The sequence below is a fragment of the Penicillium macrosclerotiorum genome, assembly GCF_028827735.1.
Source record: "Penicillium macrosclerotiorum strain IBT 26536 chromosome Unknown utg000002l_segment0_segment0, whole genome shotgun sequence".
Classification (NCBI taxonomy): Eukaryota; Fungi; Ascomycota; class Eurotiomycetes; order Eurotiales; family Aspergillaceae; genus Penicillium; species Penicillium macrosclerotiorum.
The window spans coordinates 2,155,493-2,172,511 of NW_026643082.1; the positions used below are offsets into that span (position 1 = coordinate 2,155,493).

The 17,019-nt window shown below is 49.2% G+C and overlaps 6 protein-coding genes across 6 annotated transcripts; 3 read left to right on the forward strand and 3 right to left on the reverse strand.

Annotated features, from left to right (window-relative positions):
• Positions 1–1,373: 1,373 nt before the first annotated feature.
• On the reverse strand, positions 1,374–3,938 carry N7462_001911 (putative AP-1 adaptor complex subunit beta; the record flags this gene model as incomplete). The annotated part of the gene is made up of 5 exons (XM_057073637.1): positions 1,374–1,803; positions 1,862–2,792; positions 2,848–3,680; positions 3,762–3,782; positions 3,862–3,938. 5 exons carry the CDS (start codon positions 3,936–3,938, stop codon positions 1,374–1,376), a joined length of 2,292 nt encoding a protein of 763 aa, XP_056937278.1.
• A 305-nt stretch (positions 3,939–4,243) lies between these two features.
• N7462_001912 (DUF5310 domain-containing protein) lies at positions 4,244–4,655 on the forward strand (the record flags this gene model as incomplete). The annotated part of the gene is made up of 3 exons (XM_057073638.1): positions 4,244–4,345; positions 4,429–4,506; positions 4,569–4,655. The coding sequence occupies 3 exons, from the start codon at positions 4,244–4,246 to the stop codon at positions 4,653–4,655; spliced, it is 267 nt and encodes an 88-aa protein (XP_056937279.1).
• A 165-nt stretch (positions 4,656–4,820) lies between these two features.
• N7462_001913 (putative transcriptional regulator) lies at positions 4,821–5,985 on the reverse strand (the record flags this gene model as incomplete). The annotated part of the gene is made up of 2 exons (XM_057073639.1): positions 4,821–5,651; positions 5,731–5,985. 2 exons carry the CDS (start codon positions 5,983–5,985, stop codon positions 4,821–4,823), a joined length of 1,086 nt encoding a protein of 361 aa, XP_056937280.1.
• Positions 5,986–6,790: 805 nt separating this feature from the next.
• On the forward strand, positions 6,791–9,250 carry N7462_001914 (uncharacterized protein; the record flags this gene model as incomplete). Its single annotated transcript, XM_057073640.1, has 4 exons — positions 6,791–7,490; positions 7,550–7,574; positions 7,636–8,199; positions 8,248–9,250. 4 exons carry the CDS (start codon positions 6,791–6,793, stop codon positions 9,248–9,250), a joined length of 2,292 nt encoding a protein of 763 aa, XP_056937281.1.
• A 1,770-nt stretch (positions 9,251–11,020) lies between these two features.
• Positions 11,021–11,765, forward strand: N7462_001915 (flavin-linked sulfhydryl oxidase; the record flags this gene model as incomplete). Its single annotated transcript, XM_057073641.1, has 2 exons — positions 11,021–11,175; positions 11,243–11,765. The coding sequence occupies 2 exons, from the start codon at positions 11,021–11,023 to the stop codon at positions 11,763–11,765; spliced, it is 678 nt and encodes a 225-aa protein (XP_056937282.1).
• Positions 11,766–12,330: 565 nt separating this feature from the next.
• Positions 12,331–16,415, reverse strand: N7462_001916 (coatomer subunit alpha; the record flags this gene model as incomplete). Its single annotated transcript, XM_057073642.1, has 7 exons — positions 12,331–12,585; positions 12,657–14,340; positions 14,402–15,368; positions 15,441–15,776; positions 15,847–16,166; positions 16,228–16,277; positions 16,386–16,415. 7 exons carry the CDS (start codon positions 16,413–16,415, stop codon positions 12,331–12,333), a joined length of 3,642 nt encoding a protein of 1,213 aa, XP_056937283.1.
• Between the last annotated feature and the right edge of the window lie 604 nt (positions 16,416–17,019).

Consider the following 17,019-nt stretch of genomic DNA (forward strand, 5'->3'; position numbering starts at 1 on the left):
CAGGGCCGGGAGAAGATGGAGAGAGTTGCTTGGTCATTTCGAGATTTTGTTCGTTTTCACTTATTAAGGCCCTTAATATATTTGGTAATAATAATATATGCATATTTTAACGAAAATTCTCATATCTATTTGTCTGATTGATTACCGCAAATAACTAGTAATCGAGTATATAAATCAACGAACTATAATATCTATGCGTTTCCTTGTTGATAACCTGTGTATTCTCAAAGTGCCTCCTGGCACCTTGCTTTCTTAGACCTACTCATTCCATATTCCCTGTCAGAAAATCATCCAGGCCCGATGTGAGATTATCTCTGTAGTATCCCTTGTACCCTAGGATAAAGACCCTGTTGGTTAGAAGAACTCGATGGCATTGAAGTCTAGTAAGTAAGGAAGCAAGTAGATTAATTTCACTTCATAGTTGTAAATTAGTAATTCTATAGTATTAAATAGTCATAGTAGTAAGAGCGCTATCTATCACTAGAATAGAGATATAATCTAGCTATTTACTGTTATAGTGTCCAAGATTGATGATGATATTCAATTAAATCTGGAATTAGCACGATTCATCAGCTTCGTAGCTAATTGAAAGAGAGGGTATTGTAAGATTGCAGCGCTCAAGTTGCTATGGAGGTATCTGACGAGTCAAAACGAATGCCAGTGTTCATTTCATGCAATCTGCTGACACCACGTGCGTTTGTTGTACAGAGAAACGGTTCATTATGATTCACGTATGATCTCAGAAGAACTAGATAGCTCAGGTTTGCATCTCAACTACTTATTTCTGATAACTGTTCCGACCGTGCACTTGAAATTACCCTATAGGGAATATCATGATTCGTTTCCACTCCTCGAAAATTTTCCTTTTTGGGAAAGCTTTGCAAGACCGTATACCTCCAAGCTTCAAATTTTGTGACTATTAAATACTTCCCAAGAATCTTAGGGTAAACGCCAATTAGCGAATCCATCACACCTACTACGAACTCCTTAGCGAATGTACTCTAGAAACGTCCTAAGTGCATATGGAGTACATTAACATCGTCAACAAAGGGACGCAACACCGCTGGGCTACTGGGTCACGTAACGAGATCTGTTTTACGGTAGCAGTGGCAAAAGTCGAATGGCGACAGTGGAAGTAATATCGACTAGAAGATTTCCAATACTGTGGGTTAAAAGGGTGTACATGCAAGTCCTTTTTGGAGTCCGGTAAAATAGAGATACAGGCAATGACTAAATTAAACGCATAAAAAAATACAAAGAGAGAAACCAATTCTATCACGTTCTGTTCAGATTCTCGCTTGGAAAACACCTGGATTAAAAACAAGCAGCCTCAAAATGCAGGGACGGAGAAGGTTGCACCCTCACAAGAGGCTCTAGAGGAGATCCAGAATGTCCTGGCTGGAGCTGTTTGCTTGATTGGTCGGCGGAGGAGCGGCGTTTGTAGACAGATTGAGACCAGAGAATCCATTCATCAGATCATTCCCATTCGTACCACTCGATGAGGGTTGCGCCGCACCAGAGTCACCAAATACGCCCAGCAAGTCGTCCAAATTGTTGCTCGCCTGCGGAGCAGGGGCACCGGCGGCAGGGGATTGGACACGGACAGGAGTACCCGCCAAACCCTCCAGGCCGGATAACTCGCCAGATGGTTCCTTGTGAGCAGAAGCCGGGGCGCCACCGTCGAAATCGATGTCCAGCAGGTTCTCGACGTTGCTTTGCGCCTGCGCAGGGGCTGCGGTACCGGTGACAGCAGCAGCAGCTGCTGCAGCCAAAGGGTTTTCGCGTGCGTTCTGGATTTGTTCTCTGTGGTAACACATTAGCTTGATCACCCGTGTCGAAGAAAATTGCCTGGAAAACATACTCAATGGCGGCCCGCTGAACTGCATCGGCGCCAAATCGGCCTTCTCCAACAAACTGCTCCGGTGGTTTGTGATAGACGGATGAAAGAGTAGAAAGCTCCTGAAGAAGTTGATCCAATAGGGCTGGCGGCAATGAGTTGATTGTAGTGACGATGGGCGGCTTCTCCGAAAGAACAATGTTCTTCGTGGCATTCTGATCGCTCGTGTTGGAGAGCAGACGCCAATAGATGTACGCTCTGTCACGGACATCTGGATTGTCATTTTCGGCCGTGGCTGCTTGAAGAACTCGCTGGACAAGGCCCTGGGCCTTGTCAGGCCGTTTGAGGAAGAGCTTGACAACCGCTGTCAGGATTTGCAGCTGAGTTTGGGAAAACTCCTCGTTAAATCCATCCACAAACCCACCCAAGATATCACCTGCATTGCTAATCTTTTCGGCATATTCACCAACGATCCAGATTAGTGCAGCTCTAGCATTGGGCTCATCAAGTTCATCAATGCACTTGCAAAGGGTAGGAATGATGCCCTCATAGCCAGGGTATTTGCGAAAGATGTCCTTGATGACCACAATGGCCTCCTGGACAACGTAGTTCACTTTTGTGTTGATCAGATCCAGCAATGTGTTAACACATTTCTCACTGGCACTTTCGATCTTTATGGCAACTTGGCCTATCGCCCGGACGGCACGGCGGACGAAGTCCATGTCGACCTCAAGAGCGTATTCTTTGAGTTCGGCTAGAAGCTGATCGACATTGCGGTCATTTGCTATCCGTACCATAATTTCTAGCTTCTGGAACTTGACGTATGGCGGGTCATTATATTTGCAGAAGAAGACCCGAAGCTCTTTGTTCAAGATGTCGGGTTGCTTTTGTAGCAACAAGTCAATATTTCTCAACGCCACATACTGCACCTCAGGCGCCGAAGATACCAGTGTCACTTTGATAATCAGCTGAAATTATACATAGGAATTGACCCTAGGGGAGACACATACCTAGCGGAGGCGCCATTTTCTTGAGATAAGTCTTGGCTAACTCGGGACCGACAAACTTCATGTGCAAGAACACTACCTTGACAGCGGCAAGAACGACGCTAGCGTTCACATGTTGGAACTGTGGCGCGACTCTCTCACAGATGTGTTCGGACTCCTTCACATCGGCCGTCCGATATTCCGCAAGTGTCGAAAGAATGGTGACGCGACCCCATTCTGTACACTCGTTCAATGCCATCAGCATCTTCCGCAGTGTGTTGGGAGTCACCTGCAAGACCCCGGTCTCTGGGGCTGTATGGTGAATCTCAGACAGCGCGGTCACTGAATTGGCTACCACCATTGGATTCGGATCCCCAATCATCTCCTGCAGCATCTCTAAGAATCCATTCTCGAGGCACATGCCCGGGTTCAGGTCGAAAAGCTTTGCGACACAGATTGCTGCGGTCTTGCGGACGTATGGCGACTCATCTCGAAGAGTCTTGCGAAGCGGTTCCTCCATATAATCGACCATCTTGTCCACTCGAATGCAACCCATCGTACGAATAGCGAGAGCTCGGATCAACGGGTTCGGGTCTTCAGAATCTTGAACAAAGGTGTTGACGGCTAGAATGCAGAGATCCGGATGCGATTTGGCGTAGTTCCTAAAGGGTAGACCGCTGGTTAGCCAATGCGCCGAAACTCTCAATGCACCGAAGGCTACCCACATGAGATACAGGTAAACCAGTTTCTTCTGCTCCAAGTCCGCCGTCGCAATATTCTTCAAGACGTCGGGGAAAAGAGCAGAAACATCCTTGCCCAGGGTCATCGCCATAATTGTCTTCTGGATCGACTCTTTCCTGTTGGGTTGTCAGCCTCGCCATGTCTCTCCCTATTCCATCATGCTTTTCAATTTGCCGGATTGGTGAATGCCAACATACCGTTCGTAGGCATACTGGGATCTGTTCTAATGGTTAGCATTACCAATTCTGTGTTGGGAGAAATGGCGATGTGTTCTTGGGCGGAGCAGGGGATCCATACACAAGGCCAGCTCGCAATTCAAATGTCTCTCCTTTCCGAGGCACCGCAAAGGCACCGCGGATCTTGTTCATCGCCATGACGAGACACGGAAGGCTTCAGCAACGACGAAGTCGTGCCTCCACTCAAGATAATCGGGAATAGGGTTGGGCGTAAGTCGAGGTGCGGAAGGCGACTGCGGGGAATCGAGAGCCCACACACGGTCGCGCGACTCGGAGGTTGGGGAGGTAGCGATCGGAGTTCCCAGTTAAACCATTCCCCCTTCAATGAGCAAGCACATTGAACAGCAAAGGAAGTGGCCTGTGAGTGGGGGGAGCGTGAGGAGAGAGCGGAGGATAGAAGGAGAGAGAGAAAGGGTGTTTGGACGATCAAAAGTTGTCCACAAATGGCGGGCTCTCGGCCCTTCCGCTTTATGGCTCTCGACCCGCGATTACTTGACCTCACTCCTCCCCCTATTGCTCCTCCCCCTACACTCCGCTCCCCACAGGTCATTAAAACCACTAAAAATGGTGAGTTGCCATGGTTTAGCGAAAAGGCTACCTATACGATGAAGATTGACTAGTCGTACAGGCCAACCTTCCTAACCTGCGCCGTCTCTTCGTCGAGGCCCGGACGGAGGTCGAAGAGAACGAATACTCCCGAACAGCGGTACGGTTCCCCACTCTACAACAATCGCCGGAAGTCGACACAATTTCTGATATTAAGTGCAGTTTTATAACCTCGTTCTTTTCATCTCATCCGTGGCGGTCTTCAGTCTAGCTGCACAACGCATGAGCGGACAGAAAACCGCCCGTTAAAGAGGAGTATGCGCAACTGGAACTCTCTGGAACACCTTAAACCAAACAATCAAAGGATATATATGGATATGCTTTCATTACCGGATAGGATGGGAAATACTGGGCTTCTAGCTTTCCACCGCATACAATGGTTGACAGCCTGAACAATGCGCATACGGGTATCGATCAATCGGTCTCCTCGCCATCACTTTCCAAAAACGCCAGCGCTTGTCGCCCACGAGCAGCCCGACGTCGTGGAGCAGCGTCACTACCTTCATCGCCGCTCCCAGTTCCCCATTGCTTCGCACCTTGCTGGATCTGCTCCAAGTCTGCTTTGAGCTCACGCTCATCCCGGATCTGCCGAGCCTTCTCGATGGAATACCGGCCTGTCATCCCTGCATCCTCAAGCATTTGCTTAAGATGCTTGATCTTCGCCTTGGAGGTCTCATATGGCTGCAGCTCCCGCCACCACATCTTGCGAATGCCACACTTGACCAGCCATCCCTGTAACCGTTTGATCTCCGCTTGGTCAGGATCAACGTCTTCATCTTTGTTCTTGGGTGTCGGCTTCTTCTCTTTCTTAGCCGGCCCATCGCCACTCTTGCGCTTTCGTGGTAGCTTGGTATTGGGCTCTTCGTCAAGAACGACAGACATTTCGCTCTCCGAGTTATCTCCGTTGGCTTCTGTGGTCGGTCTGGAACCATCGGCCGCATTGTCCCTATCGGAGAGCTCGGGTTGATTGATCTTGGCTGATCTTGATTTGGAGGCTTTCTGTACAGGGGGTTTCCGTGTCTGGGGCTGCGCAACTTCATCTTCGCTCTCTTCGCCCGAGGGTCCGGAAGGTGCATTCTCCTGTTCATCTGATACCGGGGTTTGTGTCTTCTGGCGCTTTCGTGGCTTCGGCGTGCTGCCACCTTTGGGTCGCTTGGGCGCGACCTTATTTGGCTGCGGGGAGAGAGAAGGCGAGGTCTTTTTGGTATTCGCGTCTGCTGCCTCTGACATGTTGTCGTGCATTTCCTATAGCAATAGAACACCTTCAGTCAGAACTGCATTCGTAACGCTGGCGCCTGAATGATTTCAAGTTGTAGACACCCACCGCTTCTTGCTTAATAATTTTGTCACTCTGGGCTTTCCAATTGCCTGTGCCTTTAAAGAATCCTTCCTCGAGTCCCAATTTCTTTTCGACTGCTACGCGCACACGCTTCACAGTTAATTCCTCCATGTTTCCTGCATTGAAAATGGCCGCGACTTCGTCGCGCAGACCTTGTTCCAGCACATTATCAGCTGGTACAGCAGGTGTACCTATCTCGGCCTCTGATTCGGAATCGGATAGTTGGTATCTCGGACCCATAGCTCTGGCGCGATGGGGTCGTTGGCCGGGGGTCTTATATCGGGGTTGCGTGGTTCTGATTTAGTCTTGATAACGATTTGACGCGTTCAAGAGAATTGCAACGTGTTAATGCGTCCGAAGTGTATAATACCGATGGCTGATATGCTGATCTAGAGTCGGTTGTATCGTCACTCGCGTGGTCACAGGTTGGAATTGACGTCGCGAATGACCGACGCGGCTGACAAAGCTTAACGGCGATCCCCTGAGGCCACTGACAACGCCCGAGGAGCGCATGGTGTACATACCATGTACCTACAAGCGCTGCCCTGTCTCGGAAAGGTTATCAAGATCTAGATGATTGCTTTCATTTTGTTGCATTTATGCTCAGTCGGAGCGCTCGCTATTATGACTAGCGCAGCTGTTTGCCCTCTCTCGAGTTCCCATAGTAAGATCACAAGATTCGGGACTGTGGCAAGCTTCTACTCTATAGGGTTTGTTTTTCTCCTCCCTTCTCGTAGAGAACCTGAGCTACTTGCCAGTGAAGCTGATCAAAACAGTTAGTTGATCTTGCCGTCCACGGTATTGATGTATAAGACATGAATTTATCACTTGAAACGGGGCCATTATAGGGCAAGGAATACGAGCCTCTTCTGTCAATTCAAACGAAGTGGGTACTGATGGGCTGAACCGCTCCCGCTACCCCGCCTAGTGAGATTAAGGCCAGCCATGACTAGACGAGCTTTTCAGACTTGGTATTTCACACTCTGTTTTCGTTCTCATCTACAGAGTTGCACTCTGGCGCCGTGGTTCGGCCCATTGCGTTATCATGGCGGACCCAATCTCGATAACAGGCTTGATCATGGATGTCAGCAACATCGTGGCTAGCCTGATCAATTATGCCAAAGCTGTGCAGAGTGCCAAGTCAGAAATGCGCAAATTAAGCGAAGAGCTATTTGCTCTCAAGGGAATTCTTGAGTATCTGTCGGCTAATATGCCTAATGATAAGAATAAATCCTTTGAAGAAGAGACAGAGCGAGAGGGACTTTGTCTCTTCAACCACGATGTTGTAGAGAGGGTCTTGAAGACAACGAGTGAATTCTTACAAGCCTTGCTCAAGGACCTCGAGGAGCCGGCGTCTAGGTTTAGAAAACTCAAACAAAAACTGGAATGGCCATTCACTCAAGATCAAGTCAATGAACACCTCGTGAGGCTGGAGAGGGTCAAGTCTTGGCTGATCTTGGTTCTGACTGCCGACCATGCTACGGCAGACAGGGAGTTACATCATGAAATAGGTGGGCTGGCTAGAACCTTGAAAGAAGATCTACAACTTCGGCATGAGGAACGGAATGAGAAGTTCAATCAAGAGCTTTTCACATGGCTGTCACCTGTGAGCCCCTCGGCTTCTCATCTTCAGGCATCCAAGGGGCATCGAGCTGGGACAGGAAAATGGTTTATTGATGGCCATCTCAACCGATGGCTACGAGATACCATCACCAACAAGCAAGTCTTTTTTCTAGTAGGAAAATGTAGGTCCCCTCCCTCCATGTCTGTTTTCTCAGTCCCTGGCTAATAAGTGGCTAAACAGCTGGGGCCGGAAAAACAACCATTTTGTAAGTTACTCTACAATGGAATGGACATCTTGCAATCCATTTAATGTGCTAATCTTTATAGCGCCCAAACTGTGGATGACTTCACTTCAAGAGCCGTATATGATGCCTCGATAAATCTAGCCTACTTCTACTGCACTATCAGCAACACTGCATCTCAGACGCTCGTGAATATTCTAGGCTCCCTGGTGGTCCAACTATCTGCCTCAGATCCGTCAATACTGGATAATATCAAGGCGAGCTATGAAAAAATACCTCAAACTTCAGCACATCGACTCCCCATCGAGATACCGACTCTTGAGGATGCAATTGTCAAAAGCTCATCAGAAAAACGACAAAGTCTCATTTTCGTCGATGCAATCAATGAAAGCCCACAGACAGAGAAGATTGAGAACTGTCTTTTGAGATTGGCAACTTTATCACCAAATATCCGTATCTTCGTCACAACAACTACCACCACCGCTTCTCCCAAGGTAGCGCATATCTTAAATCTCAATGCGGATAAAATGCGAGGAGATATTGATGCATTTATCAAATACCGGCTAGAAAGAGATGAAACCCTGAGAAGCCTGCCACTGAAGTTGAAGAATGACATTGAACAACATCTGCTTCAAACTGCTGACGGATCGTGAGTACGCCTGATTAAATTTAGTCATCTGCGTTAACCATGCATCAGCTTTCGCTGGGTTCAACTATCAATGGACAACCTCAAGTCACAAAGAACCGCAAGATCGATGCGACAAGCCCTGAATGATCTTCCTGGGACGCTGCGGGAAACTTATGCCACCACATTAGAGCGCATCTCTCCAGAGGACTGGCATTTCGCCCGCGAGGCTCTATTCTGGCTGTGTTTTGTCCGTAGTCCGCTCACGCTTGCTGAACTTAACGAAGCCGTTGTTCATGAAGAGCAATATACCGTCTTGGAAGAAGACTCTATGCTTGTTCCTAGGAATATTCTTCTTGAGATTTGCCAAGGACTAGTAGTGCAAGACCAATCTGGCTTCGTTCACCTCGCACACTCCTCGGTCAAAGAATTTCTCACATCTGACTGGATTTGCACGTCCAAGGTCAGCTACTTTAGTCTAAATACCACTACTGTTGACGCTACTATCATGCGAAAATGTCTCACCTATCTATGTCTTGATAACTTCAAGGATGGCTACGTTGCGTCTGGAGAACTTGAAGACATTCTTGGTCGCAAAAGGCAGCACCCGTTCTTGAGATATGCTGCGTTTTATTGGCCACATCATGCATCCTCCTGTGATTTTGGAGAGTCCGAGAGAATGTTAGTGAATCGTTTCTTTGATACAAAACACTTATTCCATCGTGGGAACTTTGGTGTCTGGGTACAGATGTTGATCCCGGGCGTTGATGCAAGTGTCATTGAAACAACTCAGCCACTGTACTACGCCGCATCATTTGGAATGGTGTCTGTAGTCAACGCTATCCTGAAATCGGACCCTGAAGTTGACATCAATGCTCGTGGGGGTCGCGTCGGAGCTACGCCATTATTTGCTGCGTGTTGGCGACATAACTACGAGGTTGCAGAAATCCTTTTGAAGGCAGGAGCAAATCCAGCACTTGCGGACCCTGGGACTGGAAGTGACGTATTTCATCTTTCTAGAACGTCTAAATACAAAGCTCTCAGAGGCATTCTCCGTCGGTGTGGCGCCATATAGCTCAATATATTCCTACAGAGTTTTGGGCTGAGCAATAAGCTTGTGTGCCAAAGCAATCGAAGCACTCTCATATCATTTCCTTCTAATTATATGATAATTTTGTGTGCACTGACTGCATTTTGAGCCATGAGGTCAAGGAGGTCAAGTGCGTGTTGCACGTTTGGAAGCCCACCCTCCACGATCTGAGTACTGGTTGGCACGATTTACCCATAACCCCCCTAGGTAGATTTTCCTTGAATAATCAACACCAAGCTCTTGATGGTCACCCTCAAAGTCCTAGCCATATGATGCAAACCTTCTCTGCGCTTTATCAGCAAAGGGTTTTTCGCCATCAATCAGAAGAATGAACGTGCTCCTCCACTAATGGCTGATAGCTATGGCACAACGATAATGGTGACCAGTATAATTTCAATAATAACAAGAATCTAATCGCGTGGGGCCGCGAAGATGTTCCAAGGAAAATTTTCAGGCGCAAAGACGCTTATATCAATGCAAGATTTGATGTGATGGTCATGCAGATTGTCTTTCCCGCGAGCGACGCTGGCGCGGTCTCTGGTTATCAGAGAAGTGACATTTGGGCGAATGGACTGAACAATCACGGCGCAGGAGTTCCAGGATGATTTGGATGCTTCAATGGTAAATTTTGGATCTGCTGATATTAGCAAGTTTGCAAAGCACGGAGAGTGGGTTCATCGAATTACTTCTATAACTTAGATTCGATACGATTGAAGGTGATCACATCTACTTTCACCAAAATCTCGTCTTCACCAGACGAAGAGATGTCAGGATGTTCAACCACGGGACTGGCGAACTTCTCTTTGATAAATGCAGCTTGGTTGGCCATTTTGATTATTAACACTATCTAAGCTAATAGACTGGCGATAGATTGGCTTGCTTTTTCTTAGAAAGCTACTTGAATAGATCTCGACTTTATACCCTTGTCAAAAGGTATTCCATGTGCACTATCCTCTTTGTTACAGAAGTTGAATCTCTGGATGCCTGAAGCTGAAGGATTGTGATCTCTCGGGCATGGTAAGCAGAATAGATAGACTGGCTGGGATTCGAGCCACTCAACGGCGACTATTGGATCAATTACCATATGTCCTTTCAAATAATACATTGATCTTAGCTTCTACGAAGATATGACACGGGAATCCATGGACTATTATAAGACATGACCCTGCTTTCGAGTCATGACGTTTCAGTCTTCCTCCCACTTAGCCATGCATCGGCCTCGACAAGGCCATTGCTCCGAGCACAGTACAAGATCCCATTAAATTACGACTTCATTGCAAAGCATTCAAATACGCCCGAATAGGCCGTGGAATATAATCCGGGTTCAAGTGCCTTTTTTCTCTGGTAAATTGAGGCTTTGAAAAAAAAAAAAAAAAAAAATCATAAATTGTCCAAGGCCAAACAAAATCAAATGCCATGTTCGTTTTAGGTGCGGGGCTACTGATTTTAGGGAAATAAAGGGGGCATAGGCGATATCGCATGATCAATGAAGGTAAATGTTAGAAGAAAGAATTTTCGTGACTGATATATAATTCTTCAATCTATCGGTTGGATAAGAAATTGGCTTATCATCCATATTTCTGGTCATCGATGGGCCAGGCTAGACTGTGGGAGCGTGCCTGATTTAACGATCGCCGAAGCTCCGCCGGCGCCGCCGATCTCCGCCCTCCGCATTAGAAATCAGAAATCAACCGGTCTTTTGGATGGTCCCGACAACATCACTCCTCCGCTACTGCGACAAGCTGAGACAACATCATGGCGGAAGTACAACCGGAGCAAATTGCTGGTCAATTTCGTGACCAGGCGTTCCGATTCAACCAAATGCCTGCAAGCTCCTCGAAAGAGGCGCAAGAGGGTGATCCCAAAGCCCCGTTACCCAAGGGCGTGGTGCTCGACAAAGATGGCAAGCCGTAAGTACCACACTGCCCACTGGTTAGGAATGCCATAAGCGCCCTGTGTCTCACAATCTATCTTCAGATGCCGAACCTGTACCTCCGCCGCTTCATGGCGCGCCCTCGCCAAGCAAGCCAAGTCGCAACCCTCCGCCTCGCCGTCGTCCTCATCCTCAACCTCCAATTCCAGCACAGCAACGATTGCCACGCCGGCCCTCGCATCGATAGCAACCTCTTCCCCCAGTGAGACTGCCTCGGACTGCCCTCCGGACGTCGAGGCTCTCGGCCGCTCGACGTGGACCTTGCTTCACTCGATGGCGGCCACATACCCCGAAAAGGCGGACACCCAACAGCAAAAGGACATGCAGGGATTTTTGAAACTTTTCTCGAAGTTGTATCCGTGCTGGGTATGCGCGGATGATTTCCAGACGTGGATGGCGCATCCGAGTGGGCAGAATCAGCCCAAGCTCGGCGGCCGGAAGGAGTTTGGGTGGTGGATGTGCGAGGCGCACAACGAGGTGAACCGAAAGCTTGGGAAGAAGGAGTTCGACTGTCGCCTTTGGGAGCAGAGGTGGCGTACTGGGTGGAAGGACGGCCGTTGTGAATGAGCTGGAAGGGACCGTGGTGACCAATATTTTGGAATGACAATTGGTATGGCTTGGGTCAGGGTTTGTGGTTGCAATCTCTCTGCTCTTGGTGCTTTGCCCCTCTCCTTTCTTGCGCATTTTCGCTGGTAGCATATTTTGGCGAATGTTCATAGATATGTATTTGTACTGTATACTAGACTTTATTGACCTGGACCTACACCCAGGGCTGAGACATTGCTTTTATCCATCGTGTGTTATAAGGTAACTGACTGTAATGCAAGATTGAAAACAGAAATCACATACAAACTAAGACCGCTAAGCAATTATAATCTCGGGTACAAGAACATCTAGACAGGGGATGGATGTGTTGGAATGGGTGAGGAAGCAGGAGTTTTCATTTTGACTCCCTCCCAAAAAAGCGCCGCCATACAACTTTCTCCTTGGTGCAAGAAAAAAAAATGGAAGTGTAGAAGAGAATAAAACATAAGATGCCCCATTTTATAACTTCATGTCAGGAAGGAAAAAGGTGGGAGAAAACCGTCAAACTTCGTCATGCAGTCAGAGTGAACTAGAACACAGAATGTGTCTAAAATTGACCCGGAACAAACAAGCGCAGGCCGCTGGCCGGCGCACCAATCTCCGACACCTCCGATATCCGGCAGACACTGCCCTTGTATTGCTCGTGGTACTTCGCACCGGTGAAGGGATCGGTCACACAAGGCGAACCGCTGAAGATCGGGGTGTATGAGGCAGCGCAGATATCAAACTCGGCAAACTGATCAAAGTCAATATCGATCGCGTCCTGTGGGTTTCGCTCGCATTGAGCCTTAATCTTCTTGGCCTGTTTGTTTTTGCAGTTTAGTACTTAGAACTTTATATCGATTGAATTTTTAAGAGTTGGAGTTTTCTTACCTGCTCCAGAAGCTTGGGAGAGCCGCCGTTGGCCAGCATCCGGTTGGCAAACCCCAGGGCAGAGTTGTAGTTCTTGTTGGCAAAGGCAAGCTTCATGGCAGCCATCAGAGCCAACTGCCTGTGTGCTACCTCCAGCTTAGGGATGGTGAAGTAGGCCGAGAGCTCGAGGCTGCGCTTGAGGCCCTCGGGGGTGTCAGTGGAGAGAGACCGGCGCTCAAGCTCGATTGACATAGCCAGGATGTATTCCCGTGCGGTAGAGATAATCTTCTTGGCCTGTTCCACCTCGCTCTCAGACGAAACAGTGTTGACGAGAAGAGTGTGAAGAATCTTCTTGAAAGTCATCACACCTTCTTCCAGTTTGTTTGAGCGCATGGCGGCGTAGCCCTCTTGCAGGTCAACGCTGGCAACAGTCTCCAAATCCCGGGGAATGATAGGCAGAACCTTGCGGCTATCTGTCTCATCAGTGGTTCTCCGGACATAGTTGACCAACGGCGGCAAGCCAACAGACGCAGGAAGGTAGGTCTTAGAAGACTTGTAGACCTCAAGGAAGCGGTCCTTTAGAGGCGCGAACTGAACCGCGCCGACTTGGCGGTTGAGTAGCTGCATGGCGGTATCAAAGGAACCAGCAGCGACATGATCAGCAGCCAAAGGCGAGTTGCGAGCCCACAGATCGGCCTCTGAGCTACCGGCACCAGCCTCGGTGCTTTCCACGTTGACGAACTCAACATCTTCCTCCACATTAACATCATCCCCCATATCCCAACCAGACGCATCCTCCTCGTCATCATCCAGAGTATCCTTAGCAAGAACGGCCTCTTGCTCGTCTTCGTCCACGTCGAAGCCATCCGCGCCAGTTACCTCTTCCTCGGCACCAACCTCGCCAAGGAGAGCCTTCTCAAACGAGGAGTGACCGGCAGCCTTGACAGGCCAGTTAGACTTGAAAGTAGGGACGAAGGGTTGCGGAACATTCAACGGCTCCTCGAGCGAAGGGAGCGCAATTTGATCCTCTGTTAGACCACAGGCTTCAAGAATGGACTCGGCCTCCTCAGTCAGGCCATGCGACTTGGCAGTCAGGTAGGCCAGCGGGTATAAGTCAACTTCCTTGAACATCTCAATACGGTCCTCGACATCGCCACGATAAATAGCGTTTTGGAAGCGAGAAGTAAAGTCACCACGGTGCTCGGCAATCTTGGCCATACGAGAAAGCTTTTCCCTGTCACCGGTGGACAAATAGAGGAAGGACAGCTTGTCAAAATTGCGCTGCTTCTGATAGGTCATCTCAACAGTCTGGTGGTTACCATGAGCCAAAGCCTCGGCGCCAAGTCGGCTCCAGAAGTTGGGTCGGTCAAGCTCGCGGGCCATCTCGATAGCAACTTCCAGGTTACCGCATTCCAGAGCCAGGTCAAAACGAGTCTGAGGATCTTGCACGAACTGCAAAGCGATCTCCGGATAACCCTTCTTCTGCAGGTATGAGATGATACTTTGACCAACCAAGCTCGAGGTCTTGATAATTTGGAGCATCTCATCGTAGTTCCGCTTAACCAGGGCCAATTTGAATCGGTATTCGGTGGGGTCAATCGAAAAGATTTGAGGCTGAGCATTACGGTCTAGACAGTAAACATTGCGACCCTTAACGCGGACGAGGTACACAGTTTGGTCAAGAGTGCGAATAATTCCATTGTCACTGTGACAAGTGATGCGTCAGTCAATTTACAGTCCAGGTATGGTAAATTAAAGTGACTTACCCGTTAAGAAGGGAGTACTTCACGTGGTTCAAAGTCGAGTAGATCAACACGCCGGAGTCATCCCAGGTTGCGCTCTTAATACGAATAGTCTCATGCAGGGTGCTGACTTGCTCAAGGGTCTTGGTGACAATAGTGACATTGTGCTTGCTGAGCAGGGCACAGTATAGACCATCGTTGGACCAAACGACATACTTCACACCGCTAACAGTAAGTTCTGCCAGCTGCTTCTTCTGTTGGATATCAAAGAGAGTCACGGTTGTGGGAGTGATGAAAAGCAAGCAGCCGGTGCCGCCAAAGTAGATGTCGGTGGTGCCAGCAGGGGGCTTGATAGTTTTGGTTGTCGAGTTACTGAGATCCTTGATGTCAACCTGTTGGCTAGAGGGGTTGAACACTGCAAAGCGATTGCGGGCCACAAAGACCGCAGAAGTGGCCTGGCCGCGCTTCACGTCGGTGGGCTCAACAGCACCAGTGGCATCCCGAGGTAGGTGAATAAGCTCATAGGTACCATTGTCGGTAGGGGATGTGACGAGAATGGCACGTTCCGCCGGGTTGTAGGAAACTGTGCGAGGAGGAACCCAGGGCGAGCCGAGTTTACGCAGCGAAAGCATCGGAGGAGATTCGACGTTCTTGGCAAAATCGTAAGACTTGACATGCTTCTCTTTGGTGATGTAGAACAGCTGGTTCTGGTAAACAGCGGAAGCAGGTCGTTCACGCTCAAGCTTGAATACCATAACACCAGTGTCGTGACCGGCGGCGAACAGGTTGATCTTGGGGTGAGCGGCAATCACCCAGAATCGGTCCATGTCACGCTTGAAGGATTGGACGGAAGTGCGCTTGTTAAGATCCCACACACGAATGGTCTTGTCTTCGCCGACGGAGAGTATGAGGTCTTGATGCGGGTGAAACAGACAGGCGGAGGCGTTCTGGAAATGGCCACGGCAGGTATCGACTTCCCATGCCTTGGTGTCTAGTGAATGAGAACGTTAGTATAGGGAAAAAGAACAATTCATGCCATATTGGTAGTGGGAAAGGAGCGCACCACTCATCCGCCATAGTTTGATGAGTCTATCATCGCCTGCTGAGACAATTAGTGGCAAGGAGGGGTGGAATGACACCCAGTTGACACCACGATCATGACCCTCCAGTACAAATTTCACAATAGCATCGGTGTTCCCAAACATATCGGCCTGATTGGGATTGGCGCGGGCCATCTGATCTTCGAAGGAAATCGAGGTCGGGGCGGAGTGCTTCTTCCGCAGGCCGGAGATGTCCCAGATGCGAACGGACTGATCCAGGGAGGCGGAAGCAATGAGGTCCTCGGTGGGGTGGAACTGAGCACACATAACATAGTGATTGTGGCCGGTCATAGTACAGACTAGAGAGAAACACCAGTCGTCAGCAATGATCATTGTAGACAGATAGCTCTTCGATATGATTCCACTCACTCAGTGATCGGTTCTGCCAGTTCCAGATTCGAATGGTCTGGTCATCGGACGCAGACAGGATCCACGGGAGTTCGGGGTGGAAGAAAACCGTGCGCACATAGTCCAAATGACCATTCAGTGTGAACAGACACCTCCGAGTCTGGTAGTTCCAGACCTTAATCTTGTAGTCATCACCACCGGACACAAACAGGGGTTGGGTTGGGTGAAAGTCGATGCCTCGGACGGGGCCATCATGTTCTTCGAACCGGTCAATGAGAGTTCCCATGCGGTAATCCCATAGCTGGATGGTAGAGGAGTGAAGGGAGACGAGAATCCATGGTCTTGGGTTGAGGTCAGTGCCGATACTCGAACGTGTTAGCGTGTCCCGCGGGCACGACGTACCGTGTTGGGTGGAATGCGATTCCCTTGGCTCTGGAGGATTTAGACTCAAACTGCGCAACAGAATGTGGTTAGCAAGCTCAATTGAGGTGAGAGTTTGCGACCGGGGACGAGAAGGATCAAAGCCGAAAGCCCTCGGGGGAGATGGTCGAGGGGCGTACCTTGGTGAGCATGTTTGGAGAGGACTGCATCTTGGAAGAGTTGGCCGGAGCCGCACCACACAGTAGCAAGCTCCGCACACGAGAATGGGAGAGGTCACAGAAGCAACCACTGCATCCACCAGGGATCGAAAGGGCAGAGGGGCAAGGCGCAGTGGTCGTTGGATGCCTGTGCTTGGAGGGAGAGAAGGTAAACTAAACGTGGACTCTATTGTGCAAGCGAAAGGCGGTGGCCAATCATGCTGCCGGGCGGTGAGTGATCAGGGGGTTCCAGCTAGCAACTGGCCCCGACAAAGCACTTACGCCCCCAATGGGGTTCTTTAGTCTATCTAAGAAGGGGCTGTCGAGACGTATTCAGCACGCTTACGACTTGCTCCTCTAAGGCGGAGCAGGCCATGGCTCTGATGGTGGGGTGAGATGCTTTGGCAGTGCACCCTTCTCTATTGGGCGGCGATCTGGGGGTTGTCCCCTTTCCCCGCTAGAATCATCTGGAATACACCGATGATGCCATGTGAGCGTGCTTCTTTATTTCAATTGGATTCTGGGGGGTTTGGATATATCTGGTCGTTTCTTGGAAATTCATAGCACTTGTGTTTATATTTTACCTCATGCAGCCACGGTCCACAGAGTATGTTCC